At 38.6% G+C, this 22,551-nt stretch overlaps 1 protein-coding gene across 9 annotated transcripts in view; it reads right to left on the bottom strand.

The window, feature by feature from the left end:
- The window catches only part of CTNNA2 (catenin alpha 2), a 1,097,491-nt gene that overhangs the window by 739,529 nt on the left and 335,411 nt on the right, over positions 1-22,551 (bottom strand). For all 9 annotated transcript variants that reach the window (XR_006215835.1, XM_042981836.1, XM_042981834.1 and 6 more), the window contains 2 exons: positions 11,792-11,911; positions 8,004-8,270 (listed from right to left, as the gene is read on the bottom strand). Coding sequence is in view for 8 of the 9 variants with exons in the window: in XM_042981836.1 (XP_042837770.1) it covers positions 8,004-8,270; positions 11,792-11,911 (387 nt within the window). In the remaining variant the exon portion in view is untranslated. The remainder of the gene's footprint in view (positions 1-8,003; positions 8,271-11,791; positions 11,912-22,551) is intronic.

Genomic DNA, 22,551 nt, shown 5'->3' with positions numbered 1-22,551 from the left:
CCCTACTAACCCCCAGTTATTGATACTATGTCCTCTCAGATGGGAAAATCCATGTCCCATTTTTTTTAAAAGTGTGTCTAAAATTTAGTTTTTAAAAAGTAAAATGTGCACTAGTAAGCACATACTGATGAAAGCTCAATTACATATAAATAACTTAAACTAAATCAGGAAAATCCTAGATGCAGAGTTTAAATTATCCAAAATATAGATCTATGTAAATTACTAGGCATTTAATAATCATACTGTTGTGTATATATGTGAATTAAAGAGCCAGAAAAAAAAAAAAGTGTAAGAAGGTTTTTTTATGCAAAAAATCAAATATCCCACAAACAACTGAAACTTCCCCAGATTTCATAATTGGAATTAAAAAATGTTTCGTCTTTTTAACTAAAGATTACTGTACAAAACATTAACTTTTGATACATGAAAACGAAAAGTACAGTTGTCAAGGCCTGTTCACTCTCCTCCCTCAACATGGTTCAGACCCACCCATTTATCCCATTCCTCCTCCAACAATGGATTTAGGGCACTGGTCACCTTGTTCACCATAACCACCCTCCTACACTACAGCTTTGCCCCTTCTGAGTCCATTCTTCACCCTGTAGGCAGAGGTCACTTTAAAAACACAAATTTGACCATGCATTCCCCTGCCTAGAGCACCAGCAACTTCCTAATGCCTTCAGGTTGAAGCTCAGCCCTTGGCCTTGCAAGGCCTACAGAGCACTCCAGGATCTCCCTCCAGTTCACTCAGCCAGATTTCTCCTCATTCCTGGGTTCCAGAACTGAGTATTTTACTGAATAATGCTGCCACATGAAATGGTGTTCTTTCTGAGAAATACTCATTCACACATCAGCATGCTAATTCCTACTCAGGCACTGCCTCCTCCAGGAAATCTTCTATGATTTGATCCTCCCTAATTTTACCCATCCCCCAACACACACTAGTATGTAGGCGCATACTACATAGTTAAGTGTATAGCACATCATTTATGCATCGCAGTAACTATAGCTGTTTACAGAGTATTACTCCTTTATACCTTGCAGTCCTTGCTTCTTACATCTCACTTGGCATACTGTATACTCGTAATCATCTTAGCTATCCTGTAGCTAAATCTTTTTCCAAGGCCTGGAGATACTATCTCCGCAACCCAAGGTCACACATTCTTAAAATTTTACAGAGCTTGGAGTACTAGCCACACACTGCAATCCAAGTCCTGGGCTCTTCCCAATATCCTGGGCTACTTCCAAAGGCCATTAAATGGGAACCATTTGATAGGAATATGGCAGAGATTATTGAAGAGTACTAATAGGGGTGCCAGACTGGCTCAGTCAGTAGAGCATACGACTCTTGCTATTAGGGTTGCGAGTTCAAGCCCTATGTTGGGAATAGAGATTACTTAAAAAAAAAGTACCAATACAAGCATTAAAGAACAACAGATACAACTCTACAGATGTTAAACCTTCAAAAAATATTGGCATAAACTCAGACAGAAAGTTGCTGAATTTGCCTTCTTCCTCTTTTTTAGTACCTGAATTAGGAACCCAAAATTGCTTTCCAGAAGCTAAATGGTTCTACTTACTGGCTTTCATTTTTATGCATTTGGTTTGCTTCTTGCTAACTGCTTTAGGACATAATCTGTATTTTGAATTTTCTTCATCAGTATGTTTACAGTATTTTGTCAGGGACTTCTCCTCTTTTTTCTGTCCTCATGCTAATGTAATACATAGGAAGCTTACCTTTTCCATAACCTAATGTGAGTGTTCCCACATGTCTGCAGTCAGAATGACTTTACAGAGTATCACAGGAGAAGAGGAGACCTAGGGTAAGCCTCTCTGAGAAAGAACTATGTTGATTTCCACAGTAAAAGGGAGGGTTAGAACTGGAAAGGAACTCAACAAGATGCTCTGTGAAAATGTACTACTTTAAGGAAGCATTCCTTCTTGCCTCCTTGGAAAGACCATGAGTCAATAAAACCCTTTAAGAATCATTGAGCCAGCCAGAATTCTGGTTCACGGCTCCTTAAGGGATCAGGGTTTCAACAGGAGCACCTAAGAATTAATCTCACTATTCAAAAGGTATGAAGAGAGATGTTTAGAGTAGGGTGCCAACTGAAAAACTCTACTTCTTTAGTCTCCTGAAGCATAGGTCTGCACGAGGTCATGCATTTGGTCTTCTTACATAAGATACCTGTATTAGCACTCCAGCTCTCCACTGGGCCTGTATTCCAACCCTGGGTTCTAAACCCTGGGCTAGGGTTATTATGCCTGGGTGTCCAGAAACCTCCATGTCCCAAAAATGGGCTGGGGTCTTGCTATGAAATGAGTTACCATCTTACTCCTGTTTCTTAACCATGTTTTTCCAACTAGATCTCCTAGATTGTCCATATATACCTGAGAAGTGCACATAGTTGGAATCACCTTAGGGCAGTGACCACCGTAACATGGAGATGCTCCCCAGAGGACAATTCTCCCATCAGTGCAGTTGGTCTATGTGCCCTAACCTTGTGAGATAAAGAGTTTTGCTATCCTCACTGGCCTGTGATGCAGATGCTCCATGATGTCTTATGCTCACATTCCAACACTTCTATCCACTGAATACCAGCAGTAAGAGAATTACAATTAGATCCACACAATTATACTTAAAAAGAAAGAGGGAGAAAATGGAAGAAATACCAGCGGGAAGAGGGTATGAAAAATCAGGTAGAAATAGCAAGGGCAATGTATGTAGAGTTGGTATGTCATGGTGACATTTCACTCAATGTAGTTGAGGTCAGATTGCCCTACTCTTCAAGTAAAAATAAATCTTGCAAATCAGAAATAATACGAAGAAAAAAAAAGAATATGGTTAATGCTATTAAAATTCACCCCACCCATTCTAAATTTAAAGTAGTTGAGAACTAGCAAGTAAAAGCACATAGACTTGGGGGTCCTTAAAGATTCAAACACAGAGTTACAGAGGAGGGGCAGTAAAAGTTGGATGACAAGGCTCAAAAAGGGAAGAGCTAGTGGTAGCCAAGACACGGAAACAAGGACTGGAATTGACTTAAGAACTGTTCTTAAAGAACTGTGTAAGGAGAAGAGTGAAGTATGAGAAAAATGGTAAATATAGTAGACTAATGCTTTATTTTCTTCTTAGACTGTAGAAGAGAAATACATTTTTCTATAGGCTGAGGGAATTTCTCCTAGTGGAGAAAGAGAAACTAAATGTCCAAGAAAATAATTACTAATCAAGCAAATACCCAGGGCAGGTGGGGAAAAGTAAGAAAATTCACAAGTAAGAAGGTAATAAAGTTAGAGGAATTTGAGATTGTGTTTACTTACTACCTGATTTAAAACAAACGTTTAAAATGCAAATAGCTACCCATTATAAAGACTGGGTCATGAATGGTGTTAATTTCCATTTTTCTCAAGTGCCTTCATCCACAAAAGAAGCTTCAAAAAACAAGATATAGTATACTCCCTTCTCTTTAAAATAGAAATTCTGTAGGAATAACTTTTAATTTTCCTCTCTCTCACTCTTTCAAGTTTTCTGGCAGTAAAAAAGACATTTTAATAAGATTTATTTCTGAGTAGTCATTATATTTTTAAAATTCTTTTTAGTATTCCTTAGTAGTTTCACCCAATAAAATTAACTACCTCAAGCTGCCACATTTTGAACAGAGGCTGATTTTTCCATTGATTAGCAATCATTTTCTCTTTGCTGTTTTATCATTAGAAACTCCCTTGACAGTTTCAAGTTGTTAAAATCCTGGGTTTTTTCTTCATTCCTTTGCTCCATAAATCACTACATCAACTCTTCATGTAGGCAGAAAAATAGTGCCAGAAAATAGGTCACCATGCATTGAGCCACAATTTTAACTACCTAGATTAAAAAAAATAAATAAATAAAAAATAAAAAAATCAATCCTACAACTTAACAAATTAACGTAAAAATACTAATTTCTACCTTGTTTTTAGTCAGCTATCAAACTTTACGTCACTTCTGCATCCTACTGCCCATAAAACTGGGTTTTGCATACTGATGACTAATACAAATCGTGCTTGAAATTGAACATTAAGGCATGCTAGCCATGCTCACAATGGACTTGTGTATTTCTATAGTTCCTTTTACTTCAGGATCTCAAACATACTTTACTTTTTAAAATCTCCTTCACGTTGGCAAGTCAGTAAACCTAGCATCAGGAAGGGATATTGCCAGAAAACTAATTCACAGGAAGTTTGAGTGAGTTTCCCTCCCAATGTGGTATCAATTTGTTTAATATCTGATAATAGCTTTTAGGATATAAGACAGATGTCTTAATTCAAAAATCAATTTCAAGTCAATATGTCTGCAGAATAAAAAAAAAAAAAAACAAAGTATTCATTATGCAACTAAAGAACAAACATGGAGAATTCTGTCACCAAGAGAAGGAGAACATTAATTTTTAGTGATGATTTCAAATATCCTTAAGGACTGTCTAGATTTGCTGGTGTCAAATGGTGGAAAAATCAAATCTACAAATGGCAAATTACCTTATATCTGGTCATATTCTGTAATACTTTATTAGCATTACTATTTTTGACAAAGTACTGAAATTGCACTTACCAAATTTTTAGGGAACCATACCCAATTGAATTACTATCTATAAATCACCAATTTAGATGGTTCTCCCTGATGAATTTTGTCAATCTCTGAGAAATGAAGTTTTAAACATTTGTCAATCTCTGAGAAATAAAGTTTGAAACATTAGATAATGCTTTAGTTATTTATATAGCTTGTGAACCAGTATACATTTATTAATAAAATATTACTTGATTAATATACTTAGCTAATATATGATTGAGTGGTCTGGTATTCTATAAGCATAGAATAAACATAATACACTTATTTTAACTAATAAAATTTACTTAGTATAATAGTTAAAATACAGTGAATTACTTAGTTAATATGTCATGTTCTGTAAGAAACTTACATTTCTGTATTAACCTCCCAAAGCCATATTTGCACAGCGTATCACTACAGTTAAAAAAACAAAATACTACATGGCAATGAGAAAGAATGAAATATGGCCTTTTGTAGCAATGTGGATGCAACTGGAGAGTGTGATGCTAAGTGAATTAAGTCATACAGAGAAAGACAGATACCGTATGTTTTCACTCTTATGTGGATCCTGAGAAACTTAACAGAAGACCACGGGGGAGGGGAAGAAAAAAAGAAAAAAAGAAGAAAAAAAAAGAGGTTAGAGAGGGAGGAAGCCAAAACATAAGAGACTCTTAAAAACTGAGAACAAACTGAGGGTTGATGGGGGGTGGGAGGGAAGAGAGGGTGGGTGATGGGTATTGAGGAGGGCATCTGTTGGGATGAGCACTGGGTGTTGCATGGAAACCAATTTGACAATAAATTTCATATTTAAAAATAAATAAACATTAAAAAATAAAATAAAAAAACAACACACACACACACACACACACACACACACACACACACACCAACATTTCAAACGTTTAAGTATTTCCAACATACTTTGCTAATAGATTTTCCCCATACAGGCTTAAGTTTTATTTTATGAGTCAAAGCCTTTTGTATTGTGAACTTCATTTTTAGTAAAAGCTCCTTTCAGTGAGAAGGTTCTGAATAAAAAGAAAATGGGAAGGTGGAGTCCTCACGCTTGGGCAGAAGGTGGCAGCAGCTGAAGGGTCTGACTGTCCTTCCAGGGAGTTCTCTGCATTCAGTGCTTCTACTCCTATTACTAGGTCCTGGCAGGGTTTACTGTTTACTTTTTGAAATTAACATAGGATTATAAAAATATAGTTTTGTCAAAATCTGACTAATCCACCTACTAATTTTAAAAACTATCATTTCATAAAATAATTTTGTATTGTAGATTGTTTGCAATTTTCTATTCTGTTTAACTTGACTAGGCATTTTTTGGTCTAATGCACACTTTTAAAATTAATGTAGCATTAGAATGTTTTAATATCGAGTACATCACCCGCTCATTTTCATCTCCTTAAAATGTGGGCTTATTCATTCTTAGTCCAGAAAAAAAACTTCATCATTACTCTGTCAAGTTGCAAAAGAACTCTTAGAATTTTTATTGGGATTGTCTGAACATTGCAAAAATTAAGAATCGATAGTTTTCCTACCCAGGCTTGTGCTATCATTGTGATATCATACCCAAAAGTAGAACTTGCCACTCAGTTTTTTTGTTTTGTTTTGTTTGTTTCTAGTCCTCCACATCTGTATCAGGATTATTTCCAACATTTATAAGGAAATAAGGAATAAAATAAAGCCAACAAACTACTTTTCATTTCTATCAACAGGATCATTTTTTTAAAAAATAGGATCTGTTTTTCCATGACTCTATGTTTTTGCACTTTTCAAATCTGTGGACATATGTTTATTTTAAAACTGATAACCTTACTAACTCTATTAGCTCCAATGGAGTCTCCTCAAACTTTGTGAATTACATATTAACCCCCAATACCTGTGGTAAATACTTAAATAATATTTTTTAAATGTTTATTTATTTTTGAAAGAGAGAGCGAGCATGAGCACAAGTGGGGAGGGGCAGAGAAAGGGAGACACAGAATCTGAAGCAGTCACCAGGCTCCAAGCTGTCAGCACAGAGTCCAAAGCCAGGCCCAAACTCAGAAACCATTAGATCATGACCTGAGCCGAAGCCGGACACTTAACCAACTGAGCCACCCAGGTGCCCCTAAATTTCCAAATATCTTTAAATAAATATAATCTGTCACTTGCATGAAATCAGTTGAATGTGATATGTGAGTTATTAACTTTCTCTCCCAACACTTAACCAACTGAGCCACCCAGGTGATCCTGTGGCACTCACTTTAAATTTATTGTATTTAATCTTGACCAAGAAAAAAAAGAAAAAGAAAAAGAAAAAAACATAGGAAACAGTATATGGTCTAAGCTATCTCTATTATATTTTGACTAACTGAAAAAACTAAAAGAGGAGACACCCCTGGGAAAACAGCTAAGTCAAGTATCATAATTATTCCTCCATTATATCTTCCAGCTTTAGGTCTCTAGCAATCACTGCTTTGTTCCTGATTCTCTTCTCTAGCCAGTCACCTCCTGCCAAAAATTCATGTCAACAGATCCAAAAGCAAGCTCATCATCTTTCTCCACAGCTGTTAAGTAACCTATTTTTCTCTTATGAATTTCTTTAATACTGTGTTTTATCACTTGAAAGGTATTTAATACATTCTACTTCTCCCATCTCCTTACAGGGAAATAGAATCCTTGAAAGCAGATACCAATTATTTTAAATCTTGGTAGTTCTCACAACACACTTAGACTCTCACACTGAACACAGAATGAGATCAGATGAATTCCAGCATCCCATAGGTGGGTCCATATCCTGATCCAGGACAAGTGAGGGCTCTCATCCTGGGGTACTGATTACATGCATGCCTCCCATTCACTTTGATGCCATCTTCCTACTGCTTCGCTCATTGGGACACACCCCCAGAAACAGCAGGTGCAGAATGTGGGTCATTCATGGGTCCTGCAGAGGCATTACCCAGAGGGGTCTATTCAAGGAAGATGGTGATCCCATGTGGGATCAGTGGGCAACAACATTTGTCAATGATTTAAAATGAAGACATTGAGGGTAGTTCTTCACCCAGGCACAACATAGAGGCAACCTATACCTACACTGCTTATGACATTTGTCCCCTTAAAAATAAAGATCATCATCCAAGTGATGAATGGTCCCTAAATAACCAGTGGGATAAAAAAAAGTTAATGATTTACAGGGCTTCTGCTTGCCTAACCTCAAGTCCTCTTCAACATTGTTGTTAGATCCTTTGAATTCAAGAAAACTAGGCTCTGCCACTGTGTTGGATTCCCATCAACAGAAATAGGATATAATTTACCTTTTATCCTAAGCCTTTACGAGGGGTAAATTCATGCATGCTACTGTGGCCCTTCATCCCCAAATCATTTTTTTCAATGCAAGTGTATACTCCTCTGTGTGCACCACTGGGACACTTACATCAAACTCATTCAGAGCTGCAGCCAGCTCACCGATGCCTGTGTGGCCTTTGGCTTCATCGGTGGGCGAGGTAGCTTGAGCAGCATTGGAGATGCCAGCAATGGCTTCCTGGACTTGTTTAAACACATAGTCTCGGTTGGCTCTGGTGGCAGCAACATCTGGGTGGCGGAGAAATGCTTGGGAGGCTGTGTACAGCATTGTGGCATTCTTCTTTAGAGCCCCTCGGGCGGCTGCCATCTCATCCCGACAGTGAGGGTCCTTCAGCTCCTGTGTGTGCAAAACATGAGACCTGTCACATCCATGAAGTTTGCCATGGAAACCTTTGTTATTGAACTCTGAGTCAGACTCACAGAACTCCACTGAATTTTGTAAACCATCTACCTTCCCCTGTCCTCTCTCTAGCTGCCAGGACTTTGTGTATGGTGTTCTTTCTGCATGAAATACTGGAGTACTCCTCTTCTACCCTACCCTTTCACTCAACATGGCCCATCTTCCTGGAACCTATTCCATCCAGCTCTCTAGGCGATGTCTCCTATCTGCTCCCACAAGCCCCTATCCCCTCCTATCATCAATACTTATTATACTGTACTGGAGTTACATATTTAAGCATGTATTGTATCTATTGAGAGCAGGAAACCCGATCTTGTTTAGTGGCCCTTGACTTATTAGCAAACGTTTGGCCTATAAAAGGCACTCAAATATTGCTGGGGAAAATGTAAAAACCAAGATACAGACAAGTAGCCTGCATGGATAGGAGTTAGTTAAGCAGCAGAGGAAAACCCAGACTTCAGTCTTCTGATATTGCTTGCCCCTATATTCAATGACAATTACAAACATGGGAAATCAAACTCTTCTGATTTTTGCTTAGTGCATATCTGCCACTTCATTATCAGGTTCGGACTAGGGTTCATTTCATTTTTTTAAAGTTATCTTTAATGGCAGCTCAATCACTGAGTTTAGGGAATAAAAATAGATCAAAGGTGATGTGCCTTCCTAGTTTTGGCTGTCAAAATAATACTACTGGGGAATCTCTTGATCTTCAGCTTTAAAGAGCATTGTTAAGAAAATGTTCACATCATTTACAGAAATGTTAAAGGCAGTGCTGCTCTCTGAGGCCATGTAGGATTGCCAGCTGAGGATCTCAGAGAAATTTTTCCAGTTTCAAAACATCATTGAAGGTTATTTGAATCACTGGGGTTCAGTTTCTATTTGTTTATTCAGTATGTGTTATATGAATTACCTGGCAACAATTGTATCTTTTCTTTTGTGTGTCAAAACGACTCTGAGACAAGCATAATTTATTGGTTATCTAGGATTGTCAAGGCAGATTGACAAGTAATCATTAACTGAACCATCTATCATCTTTTGCTTATGCACTAATGAATTTAGCCCGCCAACAGGATTTCTAGTTTGAGGGCATTTCTTTTTGATCCTAAACATGAACACCAATAGGTAACCAACATGTGTGTGTACTTTCTATGCCAGATAATTATCTAGGCATTCAAAGTGAAAGGTTTCTCCCGACTAGCCATGAAGAGCCTTTTAACCTCCAGAACTCTGGTCCAGAAATTGCATATTATATTACTGGGTCCCTATACTTAAAAAAGGAAGAGATGGAAGGGGGATTCTCCCCATAAAAACATTTGAGGAAACATTCCTTAATTACATTAAAAAACCCTCCAAACAATCTAAATGTTAAATTATGAAGAATTGGTTAAGTAAATGACTGAAGCATTTATTTATTTGATAGACTCTGGATACTATAGTTTTCAATAAATGACATGAATAATATTTACAAGATAAATGAAAAGGTAGAACATAATATGCATACTTGTATGCAAAGTATGATTATAAATATGTTAAAATATGAAGATAAATAACTAAAATGCAATATACCAAAATTGTACCACTTTTTTCTTGGGTGGTTGGGTGTTCTATGGTTTTTTCCTTCTTCCAATTCTACCTGTTATCTAAATTTTCTTGAAAGAGACTGAACTAGCAGTTAATTAAAAATAAGGTATTGATGAAATAAATGATACTTATGGGTATTCTCATATAAATCTCATACATGTCCATGAATTTTAGTACACATCTATATATACACCAGTACCTGATGTTTCCATCTCCAACCCACAACTCTCTTCTATTTGACATTTTTACATGGAGAGTTCACAGGCATCTCACAATCCATGTATCTAAATATGAAACATTAATTTCTGTACCCAACTGACCCCGTCTTTCCCGTCTCTGTAAACTTACCAACATTTACTCATGTGCTGAAACCAGAACCTTAGAACTGAACTGGTTGCTGTCACTTCCTAACATGTCCAATTTAACATCAGGTCCTCCGAGTTCTATTTTCAAAATAAACTCAGATTCTTTGCAGTTTCCTCCATTTCCACCACTACAAACGAATCAAGACCACAATCTCTCACCCACTTCAGCCCCCCCCCCAACTATAGCTGGTCTCTTCTCTTCCATTCCCTTCTGCACAACATATCTAAAATGCTAAAATACGTATTTGAGACATTGATATCAAACTTTGAATTATTCCAATACTACCCACCCACTTAGAATAAAATCCAAGACTTCTGCAAGACTCCCAATGTCCTGGCCCCTACCTTTCTTCCCAACTGCCCGCGTGGTTCACTAAGATCAAGATTCAATGGCTTTTTTCTCAGTTGTTTAAATTAGCTAAGTAGATTTCTTGGTTCTCACATTTGTGTTTCAGAGTAACTTCACTCCTACCCATCTTAACATTTTGGACTATCACACAAGAGCTCATTTGAGTTTTGCTGATTACTAAATACTTAAATCATCAAGTAATCTCAAATCACATGCGTGTGTCTCTCACACAAAGAATACTGTAAGCATGTTAGGGGCAGAAACTAGATCTTGGTCCAGTTTGTAATACCAACGTTCCTTCAACCTGGCACAGAAGAACACTCGACAAATGTTTGTTGAATAAAACTTTCTTGTTGGTCACAGACCATCTTAAATCACTAGGAATTGCTCTACGTGTTGAAGAATTATAGGAACAGTCAAGAGGACGGGTAAAGGATTTTTAACTGACCCTTTCACATTTGGAGATGTTTTTCCTAGGGGAAAAAAATAAAAACAAATTCCTTGAGGATAAAATCCTAATGGTACTTGACAAACAACTAGAATAGACTAAATTGAGTGCTAGCTCTAGACAAAAGGAAGACAGAAGACACTATGTCAGTCACCTTCATCAGAGTAACTCACACTTAACCTGTGTTATCCCACACCCCCACACATTTATTTTCTTCTCTGCCTTTCCTTGATTTTCTTTGCATAGTCTTCTTGTCTTTCATAAAGGGGTCACTCAACATGCTGCACATTTGGGCTATGCGTATGCATGATGGGGTCTACAGGGCTAGGAAACAAAAAGTGAGGGCAAAGGGTGGTGCTCAGAAAGCATCCACTGCACTACATGAAACCACTCTCCCCTCCTTTCTTTTTTTTTTTTTTTTTTTTTTTGATTGGGGAGCTTTTCTTACAGTGGAAAAAAGGTTACAGTGGTTCCCACCAGTCACACAGGAGGCCTGTGACCTACCCTAGGTAGGCAGGGGGCAGAGAGTACCCCAGGGCCCACAATGCTATGAAAACTGACCCATGTAATAAGCAACCTTTGTTGATCACAGGTTCTGAGGACATTTGCTAATTTGATAACCAGCAGATAAGGCTGATCTGTTGTTTAAGCCTACCCAGCTAGGAGGTTACTTAAACACACATTTTTCCCCCAGCATTTCCTGAATTGTCCCCACCTGTTGTCTTCTTGCTGCTACATAGTTGAGTTTCACCATTTCTTTGCCAAATTCTTTAAAGCGATTTGCAAGGTCTTGTTCATTTGTAGCATTTTTGACAGCTTCCAAGGCCTCTTCCACCTGAGGTAATAAGGAACATTTATCAATGGATAGAATTTAAATATTAAACATGTTAGAAATGGTCATTTGTTAAAAAAATATGCCTAGGGATTCACATTTAAATAAAATAGAAGTACCACTAATAAGTACTTATAATCAGACTATTTCTTCACAACACACAGGATATTTTGTACCCAAAAAGATAATGCCTGAACTCTTGAAGCATTAGAACTATATCAATTGTCGTTTATTGGGTTAGGATTCTGATGAGGAATACAGACTAATAATTTCACATAGACACATACAAGAAAATCGATCAAAGAAAAAAACATGGAATTTGAAAACAAATTCTAGAAATCTTCAGGAGGAAGTGCTTCACCAACGAAAACTGAAGGAATTCCCTGAAGCGTGAGTGCGCTTGAATCTGCAACCACAGTTCTTGGCAACACCTGTGCAGCCAGAGCTGAACGGCCTGTAACTGTGAACTGAGTTCACACCCTGCCATCCACTGGAAAGAGGAGCTGTACACCCCGTGGAGAAGCAAGTGAATCTGAAGCCTCGTTGCCACTGAAGGTGGTGTCAGCGGGGGTAGAATGCAGGTGAGCAGAATGAGAGCAGGCATGCCTCCCTAATGATGTGCCCTGCTTCCAATTCTTGCCAACTGGATCATGCAACTTTTGCAGAGAGGTCTTAGACTTGAATTAGGAATTTCACTAAGAACTCCTTTACAGATGATTTGAGGATTTGGTGGGTGCCTGGGTGGCTCCGAGTTCGGCTCAGGTCATGATCTCACTGTTAGTGGGTTCAAGCCCTGCGTCGGCTCTATGCTGAGAGTTCAGAGCCTGGAGCCTGCTTCAGATTCTGTGTCTCCCTCTCTGCCCCTCCCCCAGTCACATTAGGTCTCTCTCAAAAATAAAATAAAAAAACATTAAAAAAAAAAATAAATGACTTGAGGATTTGGGTGGTACTAAAGTCATTCTCCAGAATGACTTTAATGTTTTTATTTATTTTTGAGAGAGCACACACATGCGGGAGAGTGGAGAGAGGGAGACAGAGGATCTGAAGCAGGCTCTGCACTGACAAGAGAGCCCGATGTGGGGCTCGAACTCATAAACCAGGAGATCATGACCCAGCAGAAGCTGGCGCTTCACCAAATGAGCCACCCAGGTGCCCCCTCCAGAATGACTTTACTACAGTGTGAAGATTTCCACAATTGGTAACATTAAACACCTGTGGTCTCAATTTAAATTAAAACTAAAATTGAGATATGAAGTAATCCATGACATCATCATCAGTCAACTTGCTATTTTGCCAGTGGAAATAACCAAGAAAAAAGTTCTGAGTAAGGCACAAAACAGGTATGTGTTTGCTCAATCAAAAGTTCTTCTATACAAAAAGGGACCCTAGTAGACAGACCTCTGCTAATGATGTCTTCTAATAGAAGCAACAGAAAAAGAGCAGGCAGCTCAGTCATGTGAAGTGAAGAAAATGCAGGGCCTACTGAAGAATTCTGATTAGCTCTTTGTATTTGAAGCAAGCCAAAGGGAACATACAGGGAGTTCATCGTTTGACAATGCGGAAATACAAAGGACCACTAAAACAGCTAGAAAAAGCCAGAGATTAACACAGTTCTAAGCTACAGAAATCTACCTTTGTTTAAGCTTGACACAATCACAAAGATACCTAATTCAATATCCTTATCAAGTTTCACTGAGTGGAGGAAGAGAATCGTGTATATAAACCAGTGATAATGGAGATCATCAACCTTTTTCTCTGTAGACATGCCATTCAATTTACTAAATAGGTTAACCCATTTTTATTAAGAGTTGTAGCAAGCCAGGGAAGTTATTTAGAACGCTGGTAATCTAGACTCCACATAAAATTAAGTTTCCATTCACATCTCCTATGGAAATTCTGAATCTTTTAACTGTAAAAAATATAAAATACTTTCACTTCTCAATGTTAGTCTTGTTCAATTCCTATCCAGGCTCTAATAATACTCAAGAAAAAACAGTAACAATCATTGAAAAAAAGGACTGTTGTGTGTCAAGATACTTTTTTAGGGACTCAAATCAAGTTACATTTTATGGTATGGAATAGGCCAGATAAAGCATTTTCATAGTTTAATTAGAATCTTATACCTCAAACCTTTAAAACAACAAATCAGTGATGTCTCACTTTCTAATAGATTTGTAATTATCTTAACACGGCTATCAACACCATCATGGAGAGGACAGCTCTTGGCAGTTAATTTGTTCCTGCTGCTTATTTGAGCTGTAAATCTTTCCGGAGGACATAAAAACTGGTTCCAGCGAAGAGCAAAATAATTATCTCAGAAGGAGCTAAATCTTGGATTTGTTTTCTAATACATATATAAAACAGGCTTCTTACTGAATATTAATCAGGCCAATTGGGAGTATCTATTTTGTTGCTTTATACCTTACATTTTCTTATTGGCTGTATCTGAAGAATCCAGATGCTGGTTTGAATTTATGTTTCTCATTCAGTGAGGTTCTTTTAAAAAGAAACACCAATGATGGGGTCTCTGTGTAAAGGTAGACTTAGCCGTACTTAGAGTTTTAATCTACAAGGATCTCCAAAGGTCAAGTAATGCAAAGTTCTCATGTAGAAACATGGGTCCAGAATCAGTCCAAGGTCTGGAAGAAATGGGACCATAGCAGAGAGTGGTGGGAGCAGACAAATGGTGGTGGGGGGGGGGGCGGTGCTGAAGGAACAAGAAGGAAAAGGGGGGAAAAAAAAAGGGCAGTGACCAGACACTTCTTCTGAGAAGTCAAAATTAATAGAATAACCAAGTTGGTCCTTTTTTTGTTTTTGTTTTTTTTAAACAGAGACAATGATATTTTCTTTCTGGGTGTCTGGATTAAAGGAAATTACAGGGATATAAGCCAAACACTTTAAAAGGCAGTTCTTATACAGAATACTCAGGACACTTTCTCCAAAAACTTTTTCAGAGTACTTAGATGGCACAATTGGTTAAGCATCCAACTCTTGATGTCAGCTCAGGTCATCATCTGTTCATGAGTTCAAGCCCTGCTGACAGCATTGAACCTGATAGGGATTCTGGCTCTCTGCTCCTACCCAATGCTCTCTCTCAAAATAAATAAACAAACAACTTAAAAAAAAAAAAAAAAAAAAAAAGGAAAACCTCCCTAGCCTCCCTAACCTCACATTGTTAGATATGAGTCAATATGTGTGAGGAAGGCTGTGGGTCAGACGGTTCTGTGTTTGAGCCCCACCTCTGTCACTTGTTTGCATTACGATCCAGGCAAGCCACTTAACCTTTCAGACCCTCAATGTCATTTAATAAAATGAAGGTAATAATGTTTACGTATTACACAAAGTTATTGTGAGAATTATAGAAGAAATGAAGAAGGTTTTTGTAAATGGAAAAAATGAAGATGGCTAACTAATTTCAATTAGAACATAAATATAAGTGGGCTAAATACTGTAATTATGATAAAAACTCTCAGATGGAACTTTTGAGAGACCGACAGAGAATCCCAAGGAGGCTCCACACTGTTACCGCAGAACCCAATGTGGAGTTTGAACTCACAAATCTTGAGATCACGCCCTGAACTGAAATCAATAGATGTTTAACCAACTGAACCACCCAGATGCCCCAACAGATGGAACGTTTAGAAACAGACCCCACAAGAGGCTATCAACAGATAATTTAAACAGTAAGATAAAAAAATGAAGATAAAACCTCTCATGCTAATGAATTTTAATTGTATCTGCAATAAATTCTAAATATATAAAATGCCAATACGAATACAAAAAGAAACAGAGAACTTGAATAGACCAAAGTATATGACAGAAATGGAACAAAGATTTCTTCTCTACTCTTTTCTCAAACTAGGTATTCTGTATATGTAGGAAAGCAAAGAAAGAAATGCAAAATAGCAAACACTTAGAATAACTGGCAAGAATTAGTAGCTCCTTAAACAGAGACACTGACCTGCCACTTAGCGTCTAGCTAAGTATCGGAGTATCTGTTAAGCAAAGTATCTAATGAAGATGTTTTCCCAAATAATTTCCAAGAGGCAAGGCGCTTGGAACATCTGCAGACCAGGCACTCGGGAGAGTGGAAGCCTCACAGTGAAGGCCTGCCAGCGAGGGCTCTAAGCAGAGCAGAGCTCCTGGGGAGGTGTTATAAGGGGGAAGCTTGAGAGACGCGCCTGTCCGGAACTGGGAAGTCTTTTCCAATGAGCTGATAAAGGAAGCCTTTAGAGGCAGCAGCTGTAGCTTCCCTTCTTAAGAATGCCCTCGGAGTCCTGGATATCACAATCAACTGTTCTCCTCCCACAGCAGGCCCGGCTGTGAACACCAAAGTGAGAACTCTTTGCTCAACCAGGTACACCTGTCCTTAATATTGGCAGCTTGGGCAGGGTACAGCTGAAAAGACTCAAAGAGCTAGAAAAGATATTAAAATTTCCTCCCTTGTTAGTGGATTTAGGTATTATTTTCAGAGCTTGTCACTTAAAACTCTTAAAATCTTGGCCTTTTCACAGAGATTGTTCAAAATAGCCCCTACCCCCATTCCTAAAGCAGGCCTGCCTTCCACAGACTACAGCTTTGTCAAATTGTTGGCAACCAGCTCTTTAAATCAGTCTCCCATTTTCCTGATTGGAACTTCATGTATTTACTTCATTATACGAAAAGTAGTCTGTGAATCCATGTAGTCATTCGATACTTATTAAGCAGCTCCTAGGAGTCAGGCAGATATATAGGGATGGGGGTACTGAACTGAGGAGTTGATCCTTCGCCCCCCTGGGCTGTGTCACCTGGCTCTCCCATCAAAATTTACCATCCATACCAGGGCCATGAATCAGGGCGTAAGGATCCTCAATCCTATTGGGACAGACTAACCTCATTTCAGGATCCTCTTGTGGATATGGGGTTGATTGGATTTTAAGTGACCTGAACTAAACTATTTAATCAGTCTTATATAATTCTCTTATTAGGATCTAGTTTTACAGCTAAATTAAAAATATTGTCTTGGGGGCACCTGGGTGGCCCAGTCGGTTAAGCATCTGATTCTGGGTTTCAGCTCAAGTCATGATCTCACTGTTCATGGGATAGAGCCCTGTGTCAGGTTCTGCCCTGACAGCACAGAGCCTGCTTGGAATTCTCTGCCTCTCTCTCACTCTCTCTCTCTTTCTCTCAAAATAAATAAATAAACATTCAAAAATATATATTATCTAGGAAACAGTAGTTGGCTAAGTAAATAAATGAGTAGATGTAAGATTCCACATTCTATTACTTTACTTGTTTAATCATGTACTCTGGTTTGACTGCTGATACCGCAGCACCATCATATTTTATGTCTCTGCCTCCTAACTCTGGCTTTTTTTAAAAAAAAAATTAACATTTATTTATTTTTGAGAGACAGAGACAGAGTGCAAGTAGGGGAGGGACAGAGAGAGAGGGAGACATAGAATTCAAAGCAGACTCCAGGCTCCCAGCTGTCTGCACAGAGCCTTATGCGGGGCTTGAACCCATGAACCATGAGATCATGACCTGAGCCAAAGTCGGACACTTAACCAACTGAGCCACCCAGGCGCTCCCTAAAGCTGGCCTTCTTGATTAAATATTTTCTTTCCTTCATAAGCTGTTCCTCCTGATTAAATTTTGTCTTCTTGTTAACAAGTGAAGAAAATGATTTCATCAGAAAGCAAGAATGCTTAAATGCTATTGTCATGTATTCTTAATGTGTCATGTTTTATAAAGCACAATAATACAGCTTATATTCCCAAAGTTATTTTCAGCTGGTGCAAGAAAAATAACACTAGCCAGTGCCACTGAGTACTTATGGGATGTACCAGACACTGTTCTAAATGGCTTATATATACCTAATTTCGTCCCAGAAAACAGCTCTTTTCAGTTGATAGTTTTCCTATTTTTTACTTTATGCAGGAAATACTGAGGTCAGGGTGGTTACACTAGCTTCCCAAGAGGTCTGACAGCAAGTGAGTTGGGAGCCTGGATTTGAACCGAGGTAGTCTGCTCCAGAGTTCGTGCTTTTAACTCTCCAGCTCTACTGTCTCAGTTTCCCAGAAAGGATAGGTTTACGAAGTTGATGGAGTTTGGGCTTGGGTTATACTGATGAACACTCATTAAGAGCCTTGCCCCATCTGATCAGTCTCCAGGATCTAGTCATTCCACCTCTTTAATATCTTTAAAACCTACCTCCTTTTCACAACATGCACTGCCACTGCCTTCACCTGCCTTTCAGTCACTGGCCTGGATAGTTTCAATGATCTCTTCATCCGTCTCCTTGCTCGGATGCACCGCTTTTCTAATTCTTTCTCCACATTGCTACCAAAACTATTGATATAAATCACAAATCTGATTCTAAGGCTTAGAAGTACTCAGTGGCTCCCCATAATCCACACAGAGTCCAAATGAATCATGTTATCTGAGGCACTAAACAACTTGTATTGCCCCATCCAACTTTGTTGGTGCCTCTCCCCACCTTGTCCTGTATGCTCCAGCAAGACAGAATCAATTATATTATTGAGAACACCCCAAGTCCCTTCTCTTGCTCTCATGCCTTTGTTCCTTCCCTTGGTGTGTGAAGCTCTCTGTAGCTGAAGTCTGTTGTCTGACCTGAATCTATCTCCTTTCTTACGGCACAAGCACCCCATGAGCACACTAAGGGCAGATTTCCAGCAAGTTCCATTAGCTTGTGTGGCACCTCGGTGACCTCACTGTCACCCAGTGAGGTAGGAATATCTGGATCTTGGCCCCGGCTCAGAGTGGCTGGGAGGGTCTCCCTGAAGTGCTCCATCCCAGTCTTTGGGGTAGCAGCTGCTCCTTATATCTGCTATTCCTATGTTCCTTAGAGCTCTCTTCCTGCTATCCAAACCCTTATAACTCTAGTCTGCTATTGGAGTTAACAGTTCTTCATATTAAGCTTCCCCCTGCTGAACTTACTGTGAAGTTTTAATCTCATCACTGAACAGAATGATATATCCCCAAGCTCTTCTGATGGGAGCAACCTCTTCCCAGTCACCCTCAACCTTTAGGCTACAGTTTAGCTTGGGCTTCTAACTCCCACATACTCAATCTGGTCTAAGAAATTGGTTCCAGGAAAAGCAAATCGCATTCAATTTAATAAGACCGAATCCTGAGACCTCCTTCTCCCAGCCACATCACCCTTTCTCATATTAACCTCAAATGACCAACACTATAATTTGGTTGAACTGATCCCATCTGTGACTTGGGGGATGGTGAGGGAAAGGAGTAAGCACTGACCAAATTAAAAAAAATCAACACATCCCATTCCCCCTCTAAATAATTTTTAGAGATAATCACCTAATTCATAAGCCAATAGAATTAACAAGACCATGAAACTTTTATTTGTGCTAAAAATAAACGGGAAGAGAATTCACTCTTTCCTGCTATCTTTAGTCTAGAAGCATGTAATTTTGAGAATAGTTAGCAGCTATCTTGAGACTATGACAAAAGGGCCTACAGAGAAGAGTGCTCTTAGTGAAGGAAAGGAGATAAGAGCCCGGTTCTTATCACATTTTTGTGCCTTGGTCAAGCCTTGCCTGAGCCAATTACCTCTGGACTTCTTACTTTGGTGAGCCAATATACTCCTTTTTTAATATACCAAGTTGAAAATGAACTTTTGGGACCTCATCAAAATAAAAAGCTTCTGCACAGCAAAGGAAACAATTAGCACAACTAAAAGGCAGCCGATGGAATGGGAGAAGATATTTGCAAATGACATATCAGATAAAGGGTTAGTATCCAAAATCTATAAAGAACTTATCAAACTCAACACACACACACACACACACACACACACACACACACACACATGCAATAATCCAGTGAAGAAATGGGAAGAAACCATGAATAGACACTTCTCTAAAGAAGATAACCAGATGGCACACACATGAAAAAATGCTCAACATCACTCATCAGGGAAATACAAATCAAAACCACAATGAGATACCACCTCACACCTGTCAATGTAGAATGGCTAACACTAACAACTCAGGCAACAACAGATGTTGGCGAGGATGCGGAGAAAGAGGATCTCTTTTGCACTGCTGGTGGAAATGCAAACTGGTGCAGCCACTCTGGAAAACAGTATGGAGGTTCCTCAAAAAATTACAAGTAGAACTACCCTACGACCCAGCAATTACACTATTAGGTGTTTATCCAAGGGATACAGGTGTGCTGTTTCGAAGGGGCACACGCACCCCCATGTTTATAGCAGCACTATCAACAATAGACAAAGTATGGAAAAAGCCCAAATGTCCATTGATGGATGAATGGATAAAGAACAGGTGGTATACATATACAATGGAGTATTATTCTCCAACAAAAAAGAATGACATCTTGCCATTTGCAACTATGTGGATGGAACTAGAGTGTATTATGCTAAGTGAAATTAGAGAAAGATAAATCTCATATGACTGAAGTCATATGAAGAATTGAAGATACAAAACAGATAAACTTAAGGGAAGGGAAGCAAAAATAATATAAAAACAGGGAGGGGGACAAAACATAAGAGACTCAAATATAGAGAACAAACAGAGGGTTGTTGGAGGGGTTGTGGGAAGGGGAATGGGCTAAATGGCTAAGGGGCTTAAGGAATCTACTCCTGAAGTCATTGTTGTACTATAGGCTAACTTGGATGTAAACTAAAAAAATAATTAATTAAAAATAAAATAAAATACCAAGTTGAGTTGGGTTTGTGTTACTTAAAGTGGAAAACATCCTAATTAGTATAACTTCATTGTAGGTGAGATCACAGCCATGTGCACATTTTGCTAATATGCAATGCTTTTTTTCTTAATGTCTTCCCTAGTAGCCTATAAAGTTTTGAAGGCAGAGGCTGAGACTTATTCACCTTTGAAGTTATCTGAGCACAGTGTCTTGTATACACTAGGCATCCAGTAAGTCCTTTTTGAAACGATAACTGAATACATAAATAAATTCCAAACAACCCAGCTGTGTGAAGTTAATGCCACAATAGCTGTGGCAGAAAAGATATGCTAAGAACCTGGGCAGTAATTTCCCTCTTTATAATCAGAAACAAGGCTATTTTATGTCAATTGACTGCTGTTCTTCAAACACAACAGCCACATTAGAGCTGTAGGACTACACAGCCAACTACTGAGAAATAATCCGTTACTGAGGACACCCAACACTATTTGATGCTTATGTCCCAAAAAGCAGAGGTAATATTAAAGTCACCCTGTCTCATCAATGTCCTGCAAACAGGAGGCAGCAGCATTAGAGCTAGCCCCTGGTTGCTACGAAGGCAATCTGACTTTCCTGAGAAATTGACTAAGGGGTTGTTGTTTTTCTGTTTTGCCATTCCACTTTCTAGAGAGAGATTCTGAGATAATCAAGAACATCATTATTCCAGGACTTAGCCTGAGGATAGAAAAAAGGGGGTTGTTTTCTCTGACACATACATGTCAAGATGAGTTTATGTGTGTGATGCCATTGCCAACGCTAAGCACTGACAATACGATCTGATTACATTAATTCAGAGTCTAGGGAAAATAAATATCCCTCTTCATGATCACCAATTGCAATGCAGGATTCCTTGAGAAGTCTGAAGTGCCACATATGAACCTAACACACTGACAATGTCAGCTGATTGCAGGATACATCAGACGTCTGGCTAGGGAATCACTCACCAGCAACTTCAACAATGAAGGTGATTATAATTCAGTATTTTTTAATGATGTCTGATGTGCAAATGATTACTTTAGCTTTTCTGAGGAACATCAGATTCCCACCTGGGTGATAACACCCAGCTTCGAATTGTATGTCACCTACTATTCCATCACTATCATCCTGATTTTAAAGCAAACACAGCAGCAAAAACCTTTTGTAATCATGAGAATTCTGAATGTATGTTTAAAAAAAGCTCAACCTTAAAGCCCATACAAATACTTGCATAATAATACAAGTAGTTTAATATGGGCAACAGGGATATCTGTGTTATAGGAAAAGATAGGCTCTTTAGCAGTCATGTAAACATACGTTTCCAAACATAATTTTCAGGTAGCAGAATGCAAAATCGCACACCCTGCCAAATCACACAAACTCTACAGATATCCTAATTCTTGATTCATTTTTACAGAGTGAATTATATTTGCTCATTATTACTCAATTTTCTGATAATTACTTATTGGGGTACAGGGCAGAGAATGAAAATGGGTATTTTAGGAGAATAAACTGACGATACTTCATCTACTTAGTGAATTATTGATGGAGAAACATGAATATAAGGTTCTGATCAAGCAACTCCCTCTATGTTCCTGTAAGTCATTCAGAAATGAGAAAAAATCATTGTCTGGAAAGAATAGCAATAAAAATTTGGCATATGGCCTAAGAGATAAAAAGGAAGATATTATGCATAATGCTTACCATGGCAGGAACCTACAGACCCACCACAGGGTATTACTCTATCATCTCAACCAAAATAAAATGGAGTCACTACTTTTTTTAAATTAATTTATTTTTTAAGTTTTTATTTACTTACTTTGAGAAAGAGAGAAAGCACAAGTGGAGGAGGGGCAGAGAGATTGAACCCAAAACTGAGAGGTCACGACCTGAGCCGAAATCAAGAGTCAGATGCTCAGTTGGACTGAGCCACCCAGGCG

The sequence above is a fragment of the Panthera tigris genome, chromosome A3, assembly GCF_018350195.1.
Source record: "Panthera tigris isolate Pti1 chromosome A3, P.tigris_Pti1_mat1.1, whole genome shotgun sequence".
Classification (NCBI taxonomy): Eukaryota; Metazoa; Chordata; class Mammalia; order Carnivora; family Felidae; genus Panthera; species Panthera tigris.
This window is presented reverse-complemented; position numbering and strand designations above follow the sequence as displayed.